The 20,281-nt window shown below is 37.6% G+C and overlaps 1 protein-coding gene across 1 annotated transcript; it reads right to left on the bottom strand.

Annotated features, from left to right (window-relative positions):
* Positions 1–10,176: 10,176 nt before the first annotated feature.
* On the bottom strand, positions 10,177–18,500 carry LOC104226138 (DNA-directed RNA polymerase II subunit RPB1). The gene is made up of 14 exons (XM_009778032.2): positions 18,191–18,500; positions 17,827–18,090; positions 16,799–17,098; positions 16,559–16,717; positions 16,310–16,471; positions 15,990–16,210; positions 15,740–15,881; positions 15,322–15,657; positions 14,943–15,229; positions 14,343–14,601; positions 11,181–14,260; positions 10,854–10,925; positions 10,613–10,666; positions 10,177–10,535 (listed from the first exon to the last, which is right to left on the bottom strand). The coding sequence occupies exons 1-14, from the start codon at positions 18,272–18,274 to the stop codon at positions 10,415–10,417; spliced, it is 5,541 nt and encodes a 1,846-aa protein (XP_009776334.1). The 5' UTR covers positions 18,275–18,500; the 3' UTR covers positions 10,177–10,414.
* Between the last annotated feature and the right edge of the window lie 1,781 nt (positions 18,501–20,281).

The following is a 20,281-nucleotide window of genomic DNA, read 5'->3' on the forward strand; positions in this document are numbered from 1 at the left end:
TAGTTGGTCTATATGCGGTAAGGGAAAGGAATCTTTTGGACAGGCTTTATTTAAATCGGTATAATCTACACAAACACGCCACTTACCATTTTTCTTGGGTACAACCACCGTGTTAGCTAACCAAGTAGGATATTTTACCTCACGGATTGATCCGATTTTTAATAATTTTTGGACTTCATCCTGAATCACCTGGTTCTTGAAAGCACCTTGTTTCCGTTTCTTTTGCTTTATTGGTGTGAAAGAAGGGTCCTCATTGAGTTTGTGAGTCATCACATTTGGTGGTATCCCTGTCATATCAGCGTGGGACCAAGCAAAGCAGTCTAAGTTAGCTTTTAAAAATTCGATTATCATACCTCGCATGTTCGTGCTTAAATTGGCCCCGACATAAACCTTCCGTTCAGGCCATTGATCAAATAACATCACTGCCTCAAGCTCTTCAATTGTCGTTTTGATGCTTTCATTTTCTTCAGGTTCTTGAATTGTGTCAGGTCTTGAGTCCAAATCCGTCTTTTCCTGTTCAGTTGAAGTTTGATCTTTTTTACCTTCAACTGTTTCCTGTAATTGCTACTTTTCTTTATTTTCGGCGCTCGTACTTGTTACAGCGTTGACACTTTTAGCCATCTGCTGATCCCCACGAATTTGGCAAATTCCCCATGGTGATGGGAATTTAATAACCTGATGTAGAGTTGATGGGACAGCGTCCATATCGTGTATCCATGGTCTCCCCATGATCATATTGTAGGCCATTTCCATATCAACTACCTGAAATTTAGTTTCCTTCACAACACCCATAGCAAAAGTTGTTAGAAATACCTCACCTTTTGTTACTACACTTGAATTGTCAAAGCCTGACAAGGTGTGCGCCTTGGGTATCATTTTGTCTTCAGCTTGCATTTCTCGTAGTACCCTTAGTAATATAATATTTACAGAACTCCCTGGATCAATCAAAACTCGTTTTACATTAGTATCATGTACAAGTAAAGATATTACCAGTGCGTCATTATGTGGAGTTGTCACTCCTTCGGTATCTGCATCATCGAACGAAATACTTTCATTTTAAAGGACCTGCCGCACCCGTTTCCCGTTTGTAATTGTTACCTTAGAAACCTTGTTGGAGGCTGTGTAGGTTACGCCGTGAATGTCCTCTCCCCCGCTTATGACATTCACTGTCCTCTTGGGTGAAGGAGGTTGTGGTGGCTCTTGTCTGTTTTTCATATAAGCTTGTTTTCCTTTCTCACTAAATAACTCAGTGAGGTACCCTTGCTTCAATAAATGATCCACTTCACTCTGCAGGAATCTGCATTCTGAAGTTTTGTGCCCGTGATCGTTGTGAAATTCGCACCAATGATCCGGATTACGTCTACTTGGATTTGACCGCATCTCTTTTGGCCACCGTACCTTATCTCTCATGCTTCTTAAAACAGCTACGAGCTCGGAGGTAGAGACATTAAAATTATATCCACCGAATCGTGCCTTTAAACTCCTATCATCATCTCGTGATTCTTGTTTGTTCCGATCATTCCTGAACTTTGAAGAAGAGCCAGAATCCCGGTTCCTTGATTTTTGATCGTATTGCTGGCTATCTTGTTTCGACCGTGGGTCCTTTCCTGCGGGTCCCATATATGGATCGTACCTGTTTTTACCTGATCTTTTTTCGATTTCTGACCTTCGGGTACCGCCCCTTTCTTCATGATGGAGCTTAGGTACGGTATCTTCTTCGATTCGCAGCTTCGTGCTATACCTGTTGTAAACATCATTCCATGTGGTTGCAGGAAATTCTCGAAGACTTTCTTTGAGTCGTCTCGTGGCTTCAGAACTTTTGTCATTTAAATTACTTGCAAAAGCTATAGCAGCCCAATTGTCAGGCACACGAGGTAGAGTCATTCTTTCACGCTGGAATCTATCAACGAAGTTTCTAAGCAACTCTGAATCCCCTTGTTTGATTTTGAAAATATCTTCCATCCTTTTCTCAACCTTTTGTGCTCCCGAATGTGCTTTAATAAAAGAATCTGCAAGCTCAGCAAAAGAATTAATAGAATTTTCAGATAAAAGAGAATACCAGGTTAATGCACCCTTGGTGAGTGTTTCTCCAAATTTCTTGACCAATACTGATTCAATTTCTTGTTTGGTCAAGTCGTTGCCTTTTACGCCGGTTGTAAATGCAGTCACGTGGTCACGTGGGTCTGTAGTACCATCATATTTCGGGATGTCAGGCATTTTGAACTTTTTCGGAATTGGAAGGGGAGCAGCACTAGGCTTCCATGGTTGTTGTGAGTATTTGTCCATGTCTACTCCTTTTATTACAGGTGGAACTCCAGGGATTTGTTCAATACGCTCATTTTGTTCCTTAAGCTGTTTCTGCAAGGTTAGTACTAAATTTTGCAAATACGAATTATTTAAATTACCTGGTCCCCCTTCTTGTGGTTCACTGGGGGTTGCTCCGTTTCCAGAATTATCAAGACCAGAACGGGGGTTCTCCAATGTATTATTATTAGGAGTTGGTGTAGGTGGCGCAGCAGGCAATCGACTAACAAGTGCCTGAAGAGCTTTGCCGACCTGTGCATCAATTAGCTTTTGCAAAGCTTCAGTTGTAACTCCTTCAAAATGTTCAGATTGCTCTTGTTGATCAGCACGGGATTCAGTAACAGGAGTGCCTTCACGAGATTGACGTGGTGAATTTAGAGGAGAGGGAACCACGTTATCTTGATTTTGATGTATTTGATTCTCATGGTTTCCCAATGTGTTATTACTATTGTTGTCGGCGTTGTTGTTTGACATGGTGACGCCAATAGATAAGATATAGTTTAAAAGAAAAGATTATCAGATTCCCGGTAACGGAACCAATTTGTTTAACCAAAAATCTGAGTCTTTGGTCAAAGCTAAAAAGAAATTCGGGTTACTGATAATTAGGAGACAAAAATAAAATACTTTTGAGAACGATGGTAAAGAAGCAAATAGATGTATATTTCAATAAATTCTCAATAGTATTCCGTGTCCTTACAAATGATGATACTTCTTCCTTTTATAGATAATTCTAGGTAAAGGAATGAAGCCTCAGCTTTAATGATATAATCATGAGTAATAAATGATATTAAATAAGCCGTTATACAATCATTCCTATTAAATACCAATTTCGTAACGTATCAAGTATTTAATAATGAATTTGGACTCCTTTCTGTCACCAGATCTTTGCTTTCAATGCCTTCTATCCGTTGGCTGTAAATGATTTAAATTGGTACGAGACTCGTATCTATACGTCGTCTCGTGCCTATTTAAATTCTTCTTCCCGTAGCTGTTTCCATCCGTGCCTCTTAGTCAATTGCTGCGCTTTGACCATTTAACTAATTCACGTGTCATGTCACATCATCTTTTAATATAAACTCAGTTTTTTTCCAATACACTCGTGCCTCTTGACTAATTATATTCTTTGACTATTTGACCAGTTCACGTGTCTCGACACGTCATCTTTATATAAATGTAAATTTTTCAAATACACATTTTTTCTTTTTTTTCTCTCCTCTTTCCCTTTTTCTCTCCGGATCTTCCACCCACACTCCAAATCTTTTTGGTTCGTCTTTTTGTTCGTACGTATTGTCACTTTGAACTACATCGTCCTTCTTTAATCCTCTTTGCTGAATCTTTAGTAATAGTATTATAATATATTCCTAACCTTTTCAACAGATTATTATCATGACTGAACTTTATATCTAATCAATTCGTAAGAGTCACTAAGAAAAAGATAGTAGAAGCCTTCTGTATATTCCTTCTCTCATAAGAAAACATAATAGTATCATAGTATAAATAACCCATCCAATTTCCAAACCTAAGGCAGCAAACATTAAACACTAGCACAGAATTTAGCAGAATGTTTGCCACAACACCACGTTCTTTGCCAAATGTGTATTTTTAAAAGTGCTCCACATATAGTCTAAACGAGAAGCTGCGGATGCACGTGGAGTCACTTGGTTCAGTATATTTTGTGTTTCATCAAACTAGTATAGAAAGACTTACCTTCCAGATTTGACGACTGATAAAGACAGAGGAGGCTCGATGTGGGAAGGCTTTAGAGAGATTGGAGATGGACTTTTTGGTTAAGGACGCCATTGATGCTTCTTCCTTTGCAGTTTTTGCTTGAACAGTTCTTTTTTAGTTATTGAACTTGATGAGATGATTCTGAGGTCTTAGCTCCTTTTCATCTCAGTATTCTCGAGACTTACTGCATAAAGTAAGGGGTTTATGCAGTACAACTTTCAGACATTATTTTGTATAGAATAATTTCACATACCTTACGAAATTGTAGTATAATTTTTATATAAATTTTATACAATATGTCTTTTGTATATTTTGTATCTGATTTATACATAATAAAAATAAATTTCATACAACTAATTATATATTATACAACTATCTACAACTAATCTACAACTTTCATACATTATTTTTACCCAGTTATATACAACTACAATATTATACAACTTAAATACAAATTTTATACTAAATTTATACAATATGTCTTTTGTATATTTTGTATCCGATTTATACCTAGTAAAAACAAATTTCATACAACTAATTATATATTATACAACTTATCTACAATTTTAATACATTATTTCTACTCAGTTATATACAACTACAATATCATACAACTTAAATATAATTTTAATACAATGTTGTTCAACTTTCATACAATAGTTAAATAAATAAAAGAAAAATATATAAACAACTGAATACAATTTTTCTACAATTTCGTAAATATAATGTATATCATGTCTTCTTCTTCTTCTTCATCTTCAATCTGAAATTCAGTCAAAATCAAGTCTAATCTTCACCAAAACCCCTCAAAATTGAGATATAAACTCCAAACCATATTCTCAATTGTTTGCAATAACACCCAATCCAAACAAATAATGATTTTTGAAAACCCAAATTCGAATTCAAAGCTTCAAAGTTTTTTGTTAATGGTGGAATTGATGCTCTCTTTTTCTTTGCTTTACATTATTGAAATTAGGGATTGAGAGATAGAGAGAGATGTAGAGAGAATTCCCAATTCTTTGCAACAACATCCAATTCAAACAAATAATGTTTTTTAAAAATCCAAATTCAAATTCAAAGCTTCAAAGCTTTTTAATGGTTGTCAATGGTGGAATTGCTGCTCTCTTGTGCAAGATATGTGGAAGAGGGGGATGAGATGTGGAGAGAGAAACGTGGGAAAGTGGAAGATACGTTAGAATGATTTTAGGATACTAATTATTATCATTAATTCCCTTAAAATGTACATAAATGGTAATTGAGTATATAAAATATAATTATAGTAAAACTTGAGTAGGGAGGATAATATAGTTTCATATAGTGTATAGGAATGTAAAAATCTCTATTATTTAACTTAGGGAACTACCAGCTATGTTTATTTATAAGTAGCTTATTATAGAAATTGGTCAATTTATAAAATATTATTCTCTCTATTTCAATTTAAATGAGGTAGTTTATCTCGGCACGACGTTTAAAAAAAAGACTTTTGAAACGTGTGGTCTTAAAAGCTTTGTGGGGCCATGATATATGTGTGATTATAAAAGTTTCTCATTAAAGGTAAAATATGTAAAATGAGGAGTTTAAAGTTGAATTATTTTCAATTGTAGAAATGTGTCATTCTTTTTGGAACAAACTAATAAAAAAAGTGGGTCGTCTAAATTAAAACAGAGGGAGTACTAATATTAGCCAATTAGCTATTTATAGCCAAAAAATGGTCAAATTTTTGCTTTTTTTTTAGTGAGTGTTATTAAAATAGATTGGGTACATCTTAAGGAGCTTGAATCTTAGTTTTGGAATAGTTTGGTGGAGTTTAGAGGTGGTTTGATTTGAAAATTCGAAGTAGAAGATGAACATGAAAAAATGATATGTGTATCATTTGTGTATCACATATGTATCAAATTTATATCAATTGTGTATCTCATGTATATCCATGTTTACATGTGTATGAGATACATGCATGGTACATGTTTGATACATGTGTCGCAGAAGAATTTTTTGAACTCGATTTAACTACGAATTTTGATACCAAATCAATCGAAATCACATCTAATCTTCATCAAAGTTTATATATTGACTCATATATATGTTTTGAATGAATTCCAGCCATACCCACTGAGACTTGTTTGCTTAGAATTTTGGTATATTGTATATATTTCTTTTTGTATTTCATCACCTTATTTGTTACCTCATCCATGAAATTTTCTTTCCATTTTGTATTTAATGGTGCTAATCATGCTTAAAACATTAAAGGAGATCTTTGCGTGTTATTCTTGGAAAGAAAAAATCTTATTTATTTAGGCTTTCAATTTTTATATGTGTTTGACTAATTTTAGTAAATTTATGATTAATAATTAGAGATTAGTAAATTAAAATTTATTAAGATTCCATTTAACTTATTATTAAAAGCGTTTGGCCGACATGCTTAGGCTATCAATGAGCTATGATTGATGATCGAAGTTTGAGTTGAATAAATAAGTTTGTGGCCAACCTTGTTCTCGAAAAAGGGAAGAAAAGTTGAAGGGCTAAAAATGGAAGTATAAATCACTTTACAGCCGAGAATGGAAAAAGTAAAGCAGCAAATATTCTCCCTTTGCAGGCCATGAAGTAAAAATTAGGACAAGTGCATTCGTCATAAGGGAATATTCCAAATTTACATGGTAAGAACATTTATGTCTCTGAAAAACAAACAATCTATACTTTGCAATATTCAAAATTGTACACAATAACAACCCAGCATAATCTCACTTAGTGGGGTTTAGGGAAGGTAGTGTGTACGCAGACTTTACCCCTACCCTGGGGTAGAGAGGCTATTTCCAAATAGACCCCCGACATCCTTCCCTCCAAGAACTTCCCACCTTGCCTTTGGGGAGACTTGAATTCACAACCCCTTAATTGGAAGTGGAGGTTACTTACCATCGGAGCAACCTCTCTCGTCCAAAACTATACTCTTTCATATTTGCAAATAAATAAATATAAACAAAAAAGCCATTTTCGCGAAACAAAATTTGAGACATTGTTTATCAATGAATCATCACCAATAAAATAAGAATTCCAATTCCAATTTATCAATGAGCTCGAGAACAATTAATGTCTCTCTCCTGTTAGGTGTTGCAATTTATGAAGGAAGACAATAATTGGTTGTTCACCTAATCAAAGTTGATATAGTTACAATGAAATCTCATATTCTACTTTCTTCGTTTATTCCGTTCTTGGTAATATAGGTTACCTATGGAGTACTTAATTCTAAACCATACAATTGCGCACCACGTAGTCTCTTTGATTTTGACACTAAAGTATCGAATTACATTATCGCTCCTTGTCTTCACGTTCATCAACCAAACAAACCCTGGAATTTTTTTATATATTATGTGAAACCTGGTGATATATGAATGTCATATGACTTCTGAAGTATGAAACCTGCAAATAATGTGTGCCACACTTGGTAAGAGAAAAATATACGGAGTTAATTTCACCTATAGTCACTAAATTTAGTTTTGTAACATTAAGTGGGCGTTTGGATATAAGAATTATAAAATTTCGGAAAAAAGTAAAAAATCAAGTGAAATTGTATTAAAAAATTAGAATTGTGTTTGGACATAAATATACTTTTAGGCTGTTTTTGAATTTCTATGAGTGATCTTAAGTAAAAAATTTGAAAAATAGATTTTTGGAGTTTTTTCAAAATTCATCTTCTAAGTGAAAAAATCGAAAATTTCATGGTCAAATACCGATTTCGAAAAAAGTGAAAAAAAAATCGGAATATTTTTTTATATATGGCCAAATGGACCCTAAGTTACAAACTATTTTTGTATCCATAAAATCACGCTACAATGTGTAACCGCAAAATATGCATATGCAAGGAAGTGACGCAGGAGCTGCAACGTTTAGTGATTACAAGAAGTCCAGGATGACGCTGTAGTGCTCAACTTCCCAGAACCTTTCAGATTTAATCGAAATTTAATATTTAGATTTGGTTCTCGTCAGTGAGTGAACACAGGTTAAGGAAACATCAATTATTGGAATTCCAATTAAAAAGTCCTAGCATAAATTAAAACGCAAGAAATAATGGCTTTTGGTGCAACTTTAAAACCATACCACTTGACTGTAAAGTAAAATTAAAACGAATAAACTGAAATTCCCATTTCATTAAAAAATTTGAAGGGGAAAAAGTAGCACAAGATTCCGCCTTCATACTATACTCGCTGTTAGTATCTTTTACTATTACAAAATTTAAAATTTGTAATATATTACAACTCTTATATGACAAACTATATAAAAGCATCATTAACCATCTAAATAACCCACGGTGTATTCGACATTTTTCTTGAAAAATATGGTTCAACAGCCTTGATGCATGGACGTCGAGAAGATTTGTCCTTGGGGAGATTTTACTTTTATCATATTCCGTTTGCATTCTTAAATATTGGCTAGTAAACAATTATTCTCTTCGTGGTAAATAAATTTCTCAACAAGTTTTACACTTGGCAGGAGAGTTTTCTCAAATGAACTTTCAAAGACTAAGGGGTCGTTTGGTAGGGTGTATAAGAATAGTGCAGAATAAGGTGTATTAGTAATGCATGGATTAGTAATGCATGGATTAGTAATGCAAGCATTAGTTATCCAAATATTATTTCTTATCTATTATTTGGTGTGGTGTATTAAAATTATAATGCATTGCATAATTTTTAAGAAAACTAGTTGCTTACAAAAATGCCCTCCATATTCTCTAGCTTTAAGGGACTTTAAGGACAATTTTGTCTTTAACCATGTTAATACATGCATTAAAGTCTTGGTATTACTAATGCCATGGTTTTCTATGCATTACTTATGCATAGGATAATGCCAAGTATGATATAAAACTAATACACGTATTAGTTATATACAAGTTGAAAAAATGTACCAAACAAGGCATTAGTAATGTATAGAACTAATGCTTGCATTATTTTTTCTAATACCTCCTACCAAACAACCCCTAAATTGTTATTACCATGTTGCAACATTTTAAAGACAGATAACCCATCCATTATATACCAGCTTTCCAACACCTTGTATTAAATTACTTTTTCATTCTCTACAAGAGGAGTAACACAAGAAACCACCCAAACAGGCATAATCAACCCATACACGGTCAACGAAACAAGTTCGAGGAGAAAAAATAATTGCAGGAAAAAGGGAAGAAAGACCACAGGAGGCCAAGAGAAGTTTCTTTAGTAATTTTTCTTTACTCTAAAAAAGAGACACTCAAACGTTGAAATCTAAGTTAGGAGGACTTCTCACCTGAACTAAGATGTAAATGTTATTCTATGGAAAATGCCTTCCCACTACACTCACAGTAAAGATGATAAAGTAAAGTTGCATTCTGTGCAACAGCTGACAACACTTCTCAGTTCTCCCACAAGAGTTGAAACTTGTAACCATCAAAAAAACCAGACCGTTTTCAGGGAAGAACAAAGAGCAGATAATGATGTCAATGATGAAATCTTTACTACTGACAATTTTTCTAACAGGAGCCAAGAGATAAACATGAATTTACTAATTACTATACAAAGCTGCAAGAAAACGAGAAAAGTTTAGTAGTTTCGCGGTCATTTGTTTAAAACTTCAAATCATTGTTGATGACTTCATTCTTCAACCAGGAAGAGTTCAAACATTGACCTTAGAAGGATCAGTCCGTCAGACTGACCCCGAATCCTCTTCAAAAACACTAAAGTTCTTATACAACTTAAAATAGGAACCATGATTTGCGCATCTACCAGAAGTATCGAATTTAGTCACAGGCAGAAAGTCTAACCGCCGCCGCCGCCCGCCCACCCTCGCACAGCCCAAAGGTAAAAAACACCTCCCTTGTTTATTTTGGCGGGATCAAATTAAATACGAGTCCTCCTATCATAGTTGTATGGTTGTAGTGATTATCCTACTAAGCCACCCCAAATGTAAAAACATGAGCTTGTTCAATCTTCACCAGAGATGAGCGGCAAGGCTTAGTCCTCCTATGTACATATTTTTGCTATCACAATATCCATCCCAACATCAGTTTGAGAGCTATGTGGTTTTCCTAGAATAAAGAGAGAGAAGGAGAGGGGGGGGGGGGGGGTTGTGAGAGAGAGAGAGAGAGAGAGGCAGGTTGCATTATTTGGTTTACCTTCGAAAAGCAAGAACCAGATTGATTCATTCCCAATCCCCTAGATGTCACATACAAAGAGAAGAAGAACTCATTCACACGATTGGATCTTCAATAGGAAGATGCCGAAAGGCAGTATCCTTCAGAAAATATTTTGAACTGACCAGCATCGCTATCTTATGCTCCACAATGCACAGTAATGACCAAAGAGCCAGTTATGGCACAGAAAGATTAAAGTGAAAAGTAACACAACTTTCTTCTCTCCTAACGACCAGTCTTGTCGTCTTTGACACTCTTGTTGTCTTTATCGCTAGTGCGCGGGGTGTACTGGCTAGTAGATGATGGTGAATACCCAGGAGCACTTGGTGAGTATCCTGCACTTGGACTGAAGACAAGAAAAAAAGCTTTTAGAAACAAACATAAATCACATTGCATAATAGTCTTGCAAAGTAAAGAACTAACCTGTACTGGGGAGAACTAGGACTATAATCTGGACTTGTACCAGAGTTGTATGGGCTGAATTGAAAGGAAAAAGAAAAAGAAAAAGAGACTATTATAATATAAAAAAGATCAGGTAATAGTGTTCATTAACTTCAGAATGCAGCATAGGACGTACTAAAGCTAAAAAAGAAGTAAGACCATCTAGTTCCACCAAGATTTCAGGCAGTAAATCAAAATACAGAAACACATGCACATCACTCACCTGCTGGGACTATAGGTTGGGCTTGAAGGAGAATATGATGGAGATGTTGGAGAGTACGATGGTGACGTTGGACTGCAACACAAGACAGTATTTAATCACGTCATTAGTAGTATATCAAGATCCCAGTCTGAAATCCACCAATCCAAAACCCCAACGACTTTGGAAACCAATTAGTTCTAATGAAGCAGACTCAAAAACCACAGATAACAACCTAATAAGGTAGATGCTACAGAAGTCATGAATTATTATCAAACATGGCCAAATTAAGAACAATTCCTGCCTCGGCAAAAGAATAAAAACACCTGTGTCAAACTAAAGGTTATTTACCTGTAACTTGGAGATGACGGGCTGTATGGACTAGACGGAGACAGCTTTGGACTGGTCGGCGAATATGCAAGGGAGGGGCTGTATCTCGCCGAGGGATTGTAACTTGGTGATGTAGGACTATATGATGGTGATGTTGGGCTGTAACTGGGAGATGTTGGGCTGTAACCAGGGGAGGTAGGACTGTATGCAGGAGAAGTGGGACTATATGATGGAGAAGTTGGACTATAACTTGGTGAGGTGGGGCTATATGAAGGCGAGGTGGGGCTGTAAGAAGGTGAGGTGGGGCTGTATGAAGGTGAAGTGGGGCTGTAAGATGGAGAAGTGGGGCTGTAAGATGGAGAAGTGGGGCTGTAGGCAGGCGAAGTGGGGCTGTAGGCAGGCGAAGTGGGACTGTAGGCAGGCGAAGTGGGGCTGTAGCTAGGCGATGTTGGGCTATAACTAGGAGATGTAGGGCTATAGCTCGGAGATGTTGGACTATAACTAGGTGATGTGGGAGAGTACGATGGACTGGTTGGGGAATATGCTGGACTTGTCGGACTGTAGCCAGGAGAGCTGGGGCTATAAGTGGGGGACGTGGGGCTGTACCCCGGGGACGTGGGGCTGTACCCCGGGGACGTCGGGCTGTAACCAGGGGACGATGGGCTGTAACCAGGGGATGACGGGCTGTATCCGGGGGACGAAGTAGGAGAGAAAGCCATCTTATCCACATAAGGAGAAAATTGAGCATCTGTGATGGGTGACATCCGCATATTTGGGCTCAGCAAATAATTTGGAGACATCATGCCGTCAGGATATGGGGTTCCACTGATAGGTGAACGTCCAGGCGTCATGCCAAATTCAAGACCACCTTCCATGTAGCTAGGCAATGGTATCTCAATAGCTTGTTTCAACATCTCCTCATTGAGGTACAAAGCACAGCCACCTGTGCCTATTGGTGCAAGCTGACCTAACATGATATTTTCTGTGACACCCCTCAAGTAATCTGATTCTGCAAATACAGCAGCATCAAGAAGGATGTCCACTGTCTCCTCAAATGAGCATCTCATCATGGGGCCAGTGTCATTCCGGTTAATACCATGACGAGTGATGGCCATTAAATGACCACGGTAGGTCATGGTATCACACAATATGGCCAGATGTCGGTAGTTCACATAGGACCCATCAAAAGATATGACGACCCTCAACTCATCCAGCAGTGATCTTCGGACTGCCTCAATTCCAAGAACTTCAATAACTTCAATTAAGTGGTTACTTGTAGTTCTACTTGCATCAACATCTTCATGTGTCATGACAGCCAACAGATTCACACCTTCAGTGTCCAGCATCCATTCAGTTTCTGCTTTAAATCCTTCATTGTCATCAAACTTCTGTACCTTACTATTCTTTATGAACACCTTATTAATATCTGGAATTCCCCGGAGAGCCATCTCTGTAAGCATATTACTCTCAATCTTCTTAAGGAAGACATCATCCTCAGCAGATTCATCCAGTTCACCTTTTGGAGCTTCATCATTCATAATACGAATTCGAAGGATCAGCTTTTCGGCATTATCATCATTAAAGATGCAGGTCAAGTCATCATCAAATTCAAGGTTGATCTTTTCAGCAATGTCAGCCATGCTAAGTTTCTTATCCACCATCATTTCACGATTTAACTCTATGCGAAGCAACCATGGAGAGATTTTGTCAGGGTCGATCTCTTCATCTGGCATTTCATAATATGACTTGACGAATTCAACATCCTCCTCAATGAGGGTGCTCATGGGGTCTGGATCATACCACACTTCTGTGGCTTGTGTTACGCTCCGCAAAGTAGTATATTCTAAGGCACACTGGACAGTCTTGGCCCTCTCTTTTGTTTTGCCTACTTCAGGTTTCAAGTACACAGATAGAGAGGGTGTTTTGATTTTCTTGGCAACATTGATGATCTCCCTCAACCTTGGCACACCCAGAGTAACATTCTTAGCACTCACACCAGCATAATGAAATGTATTAAGAGTCATCTGTGTGGCAGGCTCACCAATTGACTGTGCAGCGACACAGCCAATCATCTCTCCTGGTGCCACAAGGGATTGCAAGAAGCGAGACTCTATCTCACCAATTACCCAGTCAAAAGCCTCCCGACTAAGTCTATACTCCTTCAGAACCCTTTTACTAGCCAAGGCACTACGGAGCAAGATATTGAAGAAAAGAGTAGCATTCTTCTGAGCTTCCATGCTTAGGTAATCATCGCCAGGGACAACCTTAAGCCTCTCCTGTAACTTATCAACAGCTTCCACAATCTCCATAGGATGCATATCAGACCGCCTTCGAAAATCTATCTTAAATGTCTTTTGGGCATTCAAGACAAGCCTCTGAATGTTAACAGGAAGCGGCCAAGAATTGTCACCTGTTACAGCAATCTCTGTCCCAAGCTGTTTTCTATCAGCTTGAAGTTTCTGAACCTCTGCATCAAACACACTACGAATCTCCCGAATAGTTTTTAGATCTTCGATAGCTTCTGGCAACATGTAACTTGGGTTCCAGTTAGGATCATCGATCTCATATGCATACAGGTCATCGAATGTTGATTTCTTTGCTTTCAGAGAATCCAACTTCTGCGTCTCAATCCAAACAGCATCCATGCCATCTTCCCCATACAGAAACTGGATAACATCACCCAATGAATTCCTAACAGTACCATCATACTTGACCATGATATCCTCCATGGCCTTCACTAATCGCCTCTGGATGTACCCAGTCTCAGAAGTTTTCACAGCAGTATCAATTAGACCTTCTCTACCACCCATAGCATGAAAGAAGAACTCCTGCGGGGTCAGTCCCCGGAGATATGAATTCTCCACAAAACCACGACTTTCTGGACCATAATCATCCTTGGTAAAATGAGGTAGAGTACGGTCTATGAACCCAAAAGGAATACGTTTCCCTTCAACATTCTGCTGCCCCACACAAGCAGTCATTTGAGATATGTTAATAAAACTTCCCTTGGACCCAGCAGTAACCATAGCTTTAAGATTGTTGCTTTCTGATAAACTCTTCTCGGCACTGCTTCCCGCATCATCACGAGCTTTATTCAACACCTAAGATTACAAAAAAAACATCATTCAAAATCTATCACATGAAAGAAAGAGGATAAGATGAATGCCCATTTATAAAAGGTACCTGGTTCACTCTGTTCTCGAATGATTCCATCATAGTTCTCCCTGGTTCAGCTTCTAACTGCTTCTCTTGAGCAGCTTTGATAAGTTCTTTGACTTTGCTTTTTGCATTCGAGATAGTTTCATTAATTTTCTCCATGGTTGAAGCATCAGCAATTGTGTCTCCTATCCCAATGCTAAAAGCATTCTGAAGAAGCCAATAATTAACCAGCCATTGTGTATGTCCCAGAAACTTACGAGCAGCATCTGGCCCGACCTCCTCCCTGTTTACAGGGGCAGAATTAACTAGGGAAAAAATGACGACTACTCCCACCTACTGTAACATAATTATAGAGCCCATATTTTGCATATATTATCTCATCTACATCAACATTCAACAAATGACAATAACCTCACATAACACAGAAGAAAAGCAAACCACCTGGTGCATCACAAGACTATGGTCGGTAATTGTCTAGCAAAAATATTTATTTCCTCTATCTATATTTGTTGTTTGACATATAACCTGCCCCAAGTGAATGGGGCCATATGCAAATTTGATATCAAAGCAGGAGATAAGGACAGGAAGAAAATAAAAGAAATAAAAAACTCTCCAAATGCATACCATATAACATGAATCAGACTTCCAGTGGACGTCCCAAGGGTCTTTTTGCAAAGTGTACCAGTTAGCAACTCCCCTTTCTCTATTCTAACTTGAGTATCTCCTGGAGTTATGGGTCCTTTTTCTGAATCATTATGCCACGCGGAATATCGTAGAAGATTTATTTGTTTCGGTATGATGAGGTTAAACACTTGCTTCCCGGTCCAAAGTGGCCTTGGTTTCAGAATGGCCGGCGCGGGTACTTTCCCGTCAAAATCCTCCCACCACATTAAAATGTTCATAAAGACATCCTGCAAACCAAAAGTTGCTCAGTCTTTACAAGATTATACAAAATAAAAAAAGATTTGATGGAAAGAATTCTGAAATGGCACGTGGATATCACCTTTTCTATAAAGGTATCTCTTTTAGTGATTTTTCGGCAACCTAAAAGGGTATCCTGCACGATACCCATTACAGGCCTATTTGCCTGGGGTGAAACAATACACTTAGGGACCATCATAAGCTCCAGCACTTCTGCTCTGGTTTCAAAAGACTGGGGAACATGCATGTTCATTTCGTCACCATCAAAATCAGCATTGTAAGGAGAAGTAACAGATAAATTCAACCGGAAGGTTGAGTATGGCATGATCTTGATTCTATGCCCCATAATAGACATTTTGTGTAGACTGGGTTGCCGATTGAAGAGAACAAAGTCCCCATCATTTAAGTGCCTCTCAACCTGCATTGGCAGCACTAGACATTAGGGGAACTGTCTTAAAAATCAAAAGTCTCTTAATAACTTGGAAATGAAAGAAACTAACCTTATATCCAAGCTCAAGATGCTGATCGCTGCTCTTCTTCAAGTATCGGAGATCAAGCCTTTGGCCGTCATCCCTAATTATATACTTTGCCCCAGTTTTACCAGGAGGTGGATGAGGTCCATATTCAACAAGCTCCTTTAACCTGTTTCAAAAACCAGCTTCAATGAGCACAAACATACACAGTCCAATTTCCATCTTTGTTTAGGTTGGTTGGTGAGTGGAGTTTCATTCTACCAGAACAAAAACACACCTTTCAATGTTATATGGTGTCACTGTTTCTGGATAAGTGAGATTCAGAGCAATACTCCACGGGACTCCCAATTGATCAATGTTAATAGTTGGATCAGGAGTAATAACTGTTCGAGCAGAAAAGTCTACTCTTTTGCCCATCAGATTGCCTCTGATCCGACCTTCTTTTGATTTTAATCTACTACATATTGATTTAATAGGTCTACCTGATCTTTGTGTAGCCTGAAAAGACAGAATATGTAAGTTAGTAAGTAGATCTTACTGAAGATTTCAAAAGATCCAACAGTAAAAAGAAGGATACTCAAGAGAAAATCAGTATACTCTTGGTTGTCCCGGCAGATCATTGTCAAAATATGTAGCTATATGAAATTGCAATAACTGTGCGAACTCTGAAATGATGTGTGCCGGTGCCCCATTCCTTTCCTGCCTCTTCAAATTCTCGTTGTGACGAATAATCATGGCCAGTTGATGTGTTAAATCATCCTACAAGAAATTTTCACAGGAAAAAAACTAACGCTTTGATTGGCACAATTTTCTAGAATTTCATTGAAGGAGCAGGAGAGTGAGTACCTCACTCCTTGACGAAGTATCCATCATTACAGAAGGTCGAACAGGTGGTGGTGGTATAGGAAGCACTTGAAGAATCATCCAATCTGGGCGAGCATACTCGGGGTTTAGGCCAAGCAACAGACAATCTTCGTCACTTACCCTCTTCAGAATGCTCAGCACCTACAAGTTGAGGAATAACAAGAGACACGGTGAGAGGTAGTCCCAATCAAATGAGAACACCTAGTAGAAACATTTATATACCCTTTCAGCAGAGAGCTGTTGTTTCCTTTCAACTGGTTCTGGCATCTGCTCTGGGTCATCACTCTTTTTCTTCTGAAGCTTATATTCAGCAACCATTTTCATGCCATCTATTGAAATTTTTGGCTGCTGTGCACCACAGCCACCTCTACTCTTCTTGACAGGTGCTTCAGGCTCTTCACCTCGAACATCAATTTCGTCCCCTCCTTCGCACTTTGTTTTATTTTTGCAAGCATCCAGCATCTTTTTCAGCCTGTTTTTAGGATTCCTTATTCTCATGGCTTGCTTGAATTTAGGATCGTCCTGCACAAAATCGGAAAACGCACAGATTCAATAATCCATCCCAGAGTTACATTGAGCATCAAGAAACAAACTTTCTAGATAATGGATGCAGAACACTTCCTTCCAGATGAGACATCAAGATAACACCAATTTTTTTCTCTTCATTCATCAGTAAGATCGTAAAAGAAGTAGAGCTGTCATAGTTTTAAAGATAACTTCTATAAATGAATTATACTCCGATTTTCACTGTTCAATAAGAAACATCAAAGGGAATGAGTTTGACTACTCTTTAGATTGGAAAAATTCTGTATCTCCCATTTAACCAAAAAAATTGTTGGGCAACATCTGCATTCTTCACAAGAAATACACCAGTATATTTCATCTAATACATAGAAGCTACCCACCTAAGAAGGGTCATGTTGATATAGTTGCAAATACCACTTTTGAAACTTATTCCGCTACCTCTGCTTGTCATTTTTCAAACAGAGGGAGAAACCATTGGCAAACCTCAACACTCTCCAAATTTAATGGCTTATCCACTAATAACTTAGTCATATTTAAAAACTTCAAAAAATCACCCCGTCGCGACATACATAGGCTCAGTAATTCAAGTCAATGTCATCCTTCTTCACCTAAATACTAACTTTAGTATTTAGCTACACACCACAATTTCATCGAATGCAAACTTTAAACCTAAATTTCCATGATTTTTCGCACTCGAATTAACAATTCAAGTCCAATCAAAGTACCTCATCTGCCAGAATTTTCGAGCAGTTGAAGCAGACGCAGCGAAGGATACTAAGTACAGGTTTCATAAATCCGATATGAAACATAGGTTTTGCTAGCTCAAGGTGACCAAAATGCCCTGGACACTCTGCCATGTTCGCCATACACGTTTCGCACTTCATCTTTCGATCAATTGTCCCGAGTCGAGGATCGCTCAAACCTCCAGGCTTTGGTTTCCCTCTCTCCGTAGTCTCACCATGCTCAATGTGCACCACTGACATTTGTCTCTGCAATTACGTTAAGTAAGAAAGAAAAAGCCTAAATCAATTTCGCTCAAAAGAAACCCTAGATAATTCACAGAATTGAATCAAGGTGTGGAAAATTTACAATTTCGTCGGGGCTGACTATGCCGAACTGGACCACGCGGACTTTGGCAACCTCCGCCGGCGAGAAGGGGAAGCGCAAATCCATGGTGGCGGAATCTAGGTTTCAACTTTACAACAGTTAAGAAGAAAAAATTAAACGATTGAAAATTTGTTTTTTGACAATCTAAAACTGGTTTTTTGATTTATCGATGTGTATGTTTCTATATTAGGAGTGTATTTTTGAGTCAATTTCACTTGATTAGTAGAGATCTGAATTTGCTTACGCTCTTCTCTCCTCTCGACTTGAGATGGAGGCTTTGTGAAACAAAGTCAAGGAGGGGGGCATATAAGGGTATTTATAGAACAGCCACCGCCCTATGGCGCAACGAAAGAATCGGATTGCTAAGTTGCGCCAGGCAGTTTTGACAGCTGAACTTGCTAAAGTGCGCTTTTATGCGAGTCGTACTTTTCCCTTTTCTCTTTTAGGAGCAGGAGATGATAAAAAAAAACCGGAAAATGGTCAAAACTACCCTTATCGTTTGCTAAATGGTTTATAAATACCCTCCGTCCATCTATCCATCCAAAAAAAATATACGACGTTATTCTATTAACAAAAATATCCTCGCGACTAACAGTAGAATTGATGGATCTTTCATTTAATGACGTGACAATTTTTAACTGGGCCACGTGGCAATACTTCTCTCAAGCTTCTGCGGTCTCGCACCTGCGGCTACCAACCGCCGGTGCAGTTGTGACAGAAACCAGATGCTTCAGCTCTTTTCAACTTTTTCAACTTCACTCTGAGCCTCGTCTGATCGACGCTCGGGGCTTCCAGGCCCCGCCCGAACATACCGACAAATCTAAAATTATGAAACGGATCAGCTACAACATTCGAAACACCCGAAACAACGCTAAATCTACGAATCATCCCTTAAAACCAATTGAATCAAACTTATGAACTTCAAGTTCTTCAATTCACTTCCAACGTGTCGAAACGTACTTATACTACTCGGATTGGCACCAAATTTTGCGGGCAGGTCTTAAATATTATATTGGGCATGTACTGGGCTCCAGAACCAACATACGGCCGACACCAACTTGATCAATCATTATTTAGTTTCTTTAAATCCTTAGAATTTTCAGTTTAACAATTTCTAATAAAAATTCATTACTCGTGCTAGGTACTTCGGAATTCGATTCCGGGCATACGTCCAGGTACCATATTTTCCTCCAGACTTTCAGGGACCGTCAAAATACGAATCCGGGTCTGTTTGCTAAAAATGTTGATCAAAGTCAAACTTAGCATTTTAAGAAAATCTTAAGGAATCAAATGAACATATTTCAACCCAAATTCTCCCAACTCCCGAACCAACCATCCCCGTGGGTCGTAAATTAGTTAAAACAAGCGCGGGAAGTTTTATCTAGGAGGACGGGATTCTAAAAAGTAAAACGATCAATCGGATAGTTACATGTGTTTTCAGTAAGAAACTAAACTTTCCCCTAGAAAATCTCAATTAGTAAGTTCTTATTCCTTAATCTTTTAAGTTGAACCATTTTTATAGCTTCTTTATTTATATTTATATATAGATAATATAATGAATAGAAAAAAAATACCGAGAATGGACTAAGTATTGTGGCTTTCAAAAGGTGAAAGTGGAAGAGTTGTCTCATTGTGCTATTAGTGTCCTATATGACTATTTTATGAAGTCAAGAATCTATGAGGTTATTTTGTTTACGTATTAACTCAAGTAGCATTGAAATTGAATTTTTAATCTTTTATCTATAACACCTCAATGAAATTTAAAGTTTTTATTGTAGTTCCAAATTATTACTTCATACATTTTTGTGATTGTATCTTTGATTAACATTTAGAAGATTTATGTAATGTCTAGGTGGATGAGCTATAGTAGTGAATGTGACTTTACCATGGGCAAGTAGTGTTTTTCTTCAAGACTATGAAACATTTCTTATAGATCATTAAATTGATCCCTTCAAATATATGTTGGTAAGAACTATTTCAATGATATTATCAATGCCTCAACTACATTAAATTGATTCTTTAATTGGTTATTTTTTAAATAAGTGCAGATGAATACTTATTTTTTTGTGTATT

The sequence above is a fragment of the Nicotiana sylvestris genome, chromosome 2 (genome assembly GCF_000393655.2).
Source record: "Nicotiana sylvestris chromosome 2, ASM39365v2, whole genome shotgun sequence".
Classification (NCBI taxonomy): Eukaryota; Viridiplantae; Streptophyta; class Magnoliopsida; order Solanales; family Solanaceae; genus Nicotiana; species Nicotiana sylvestris.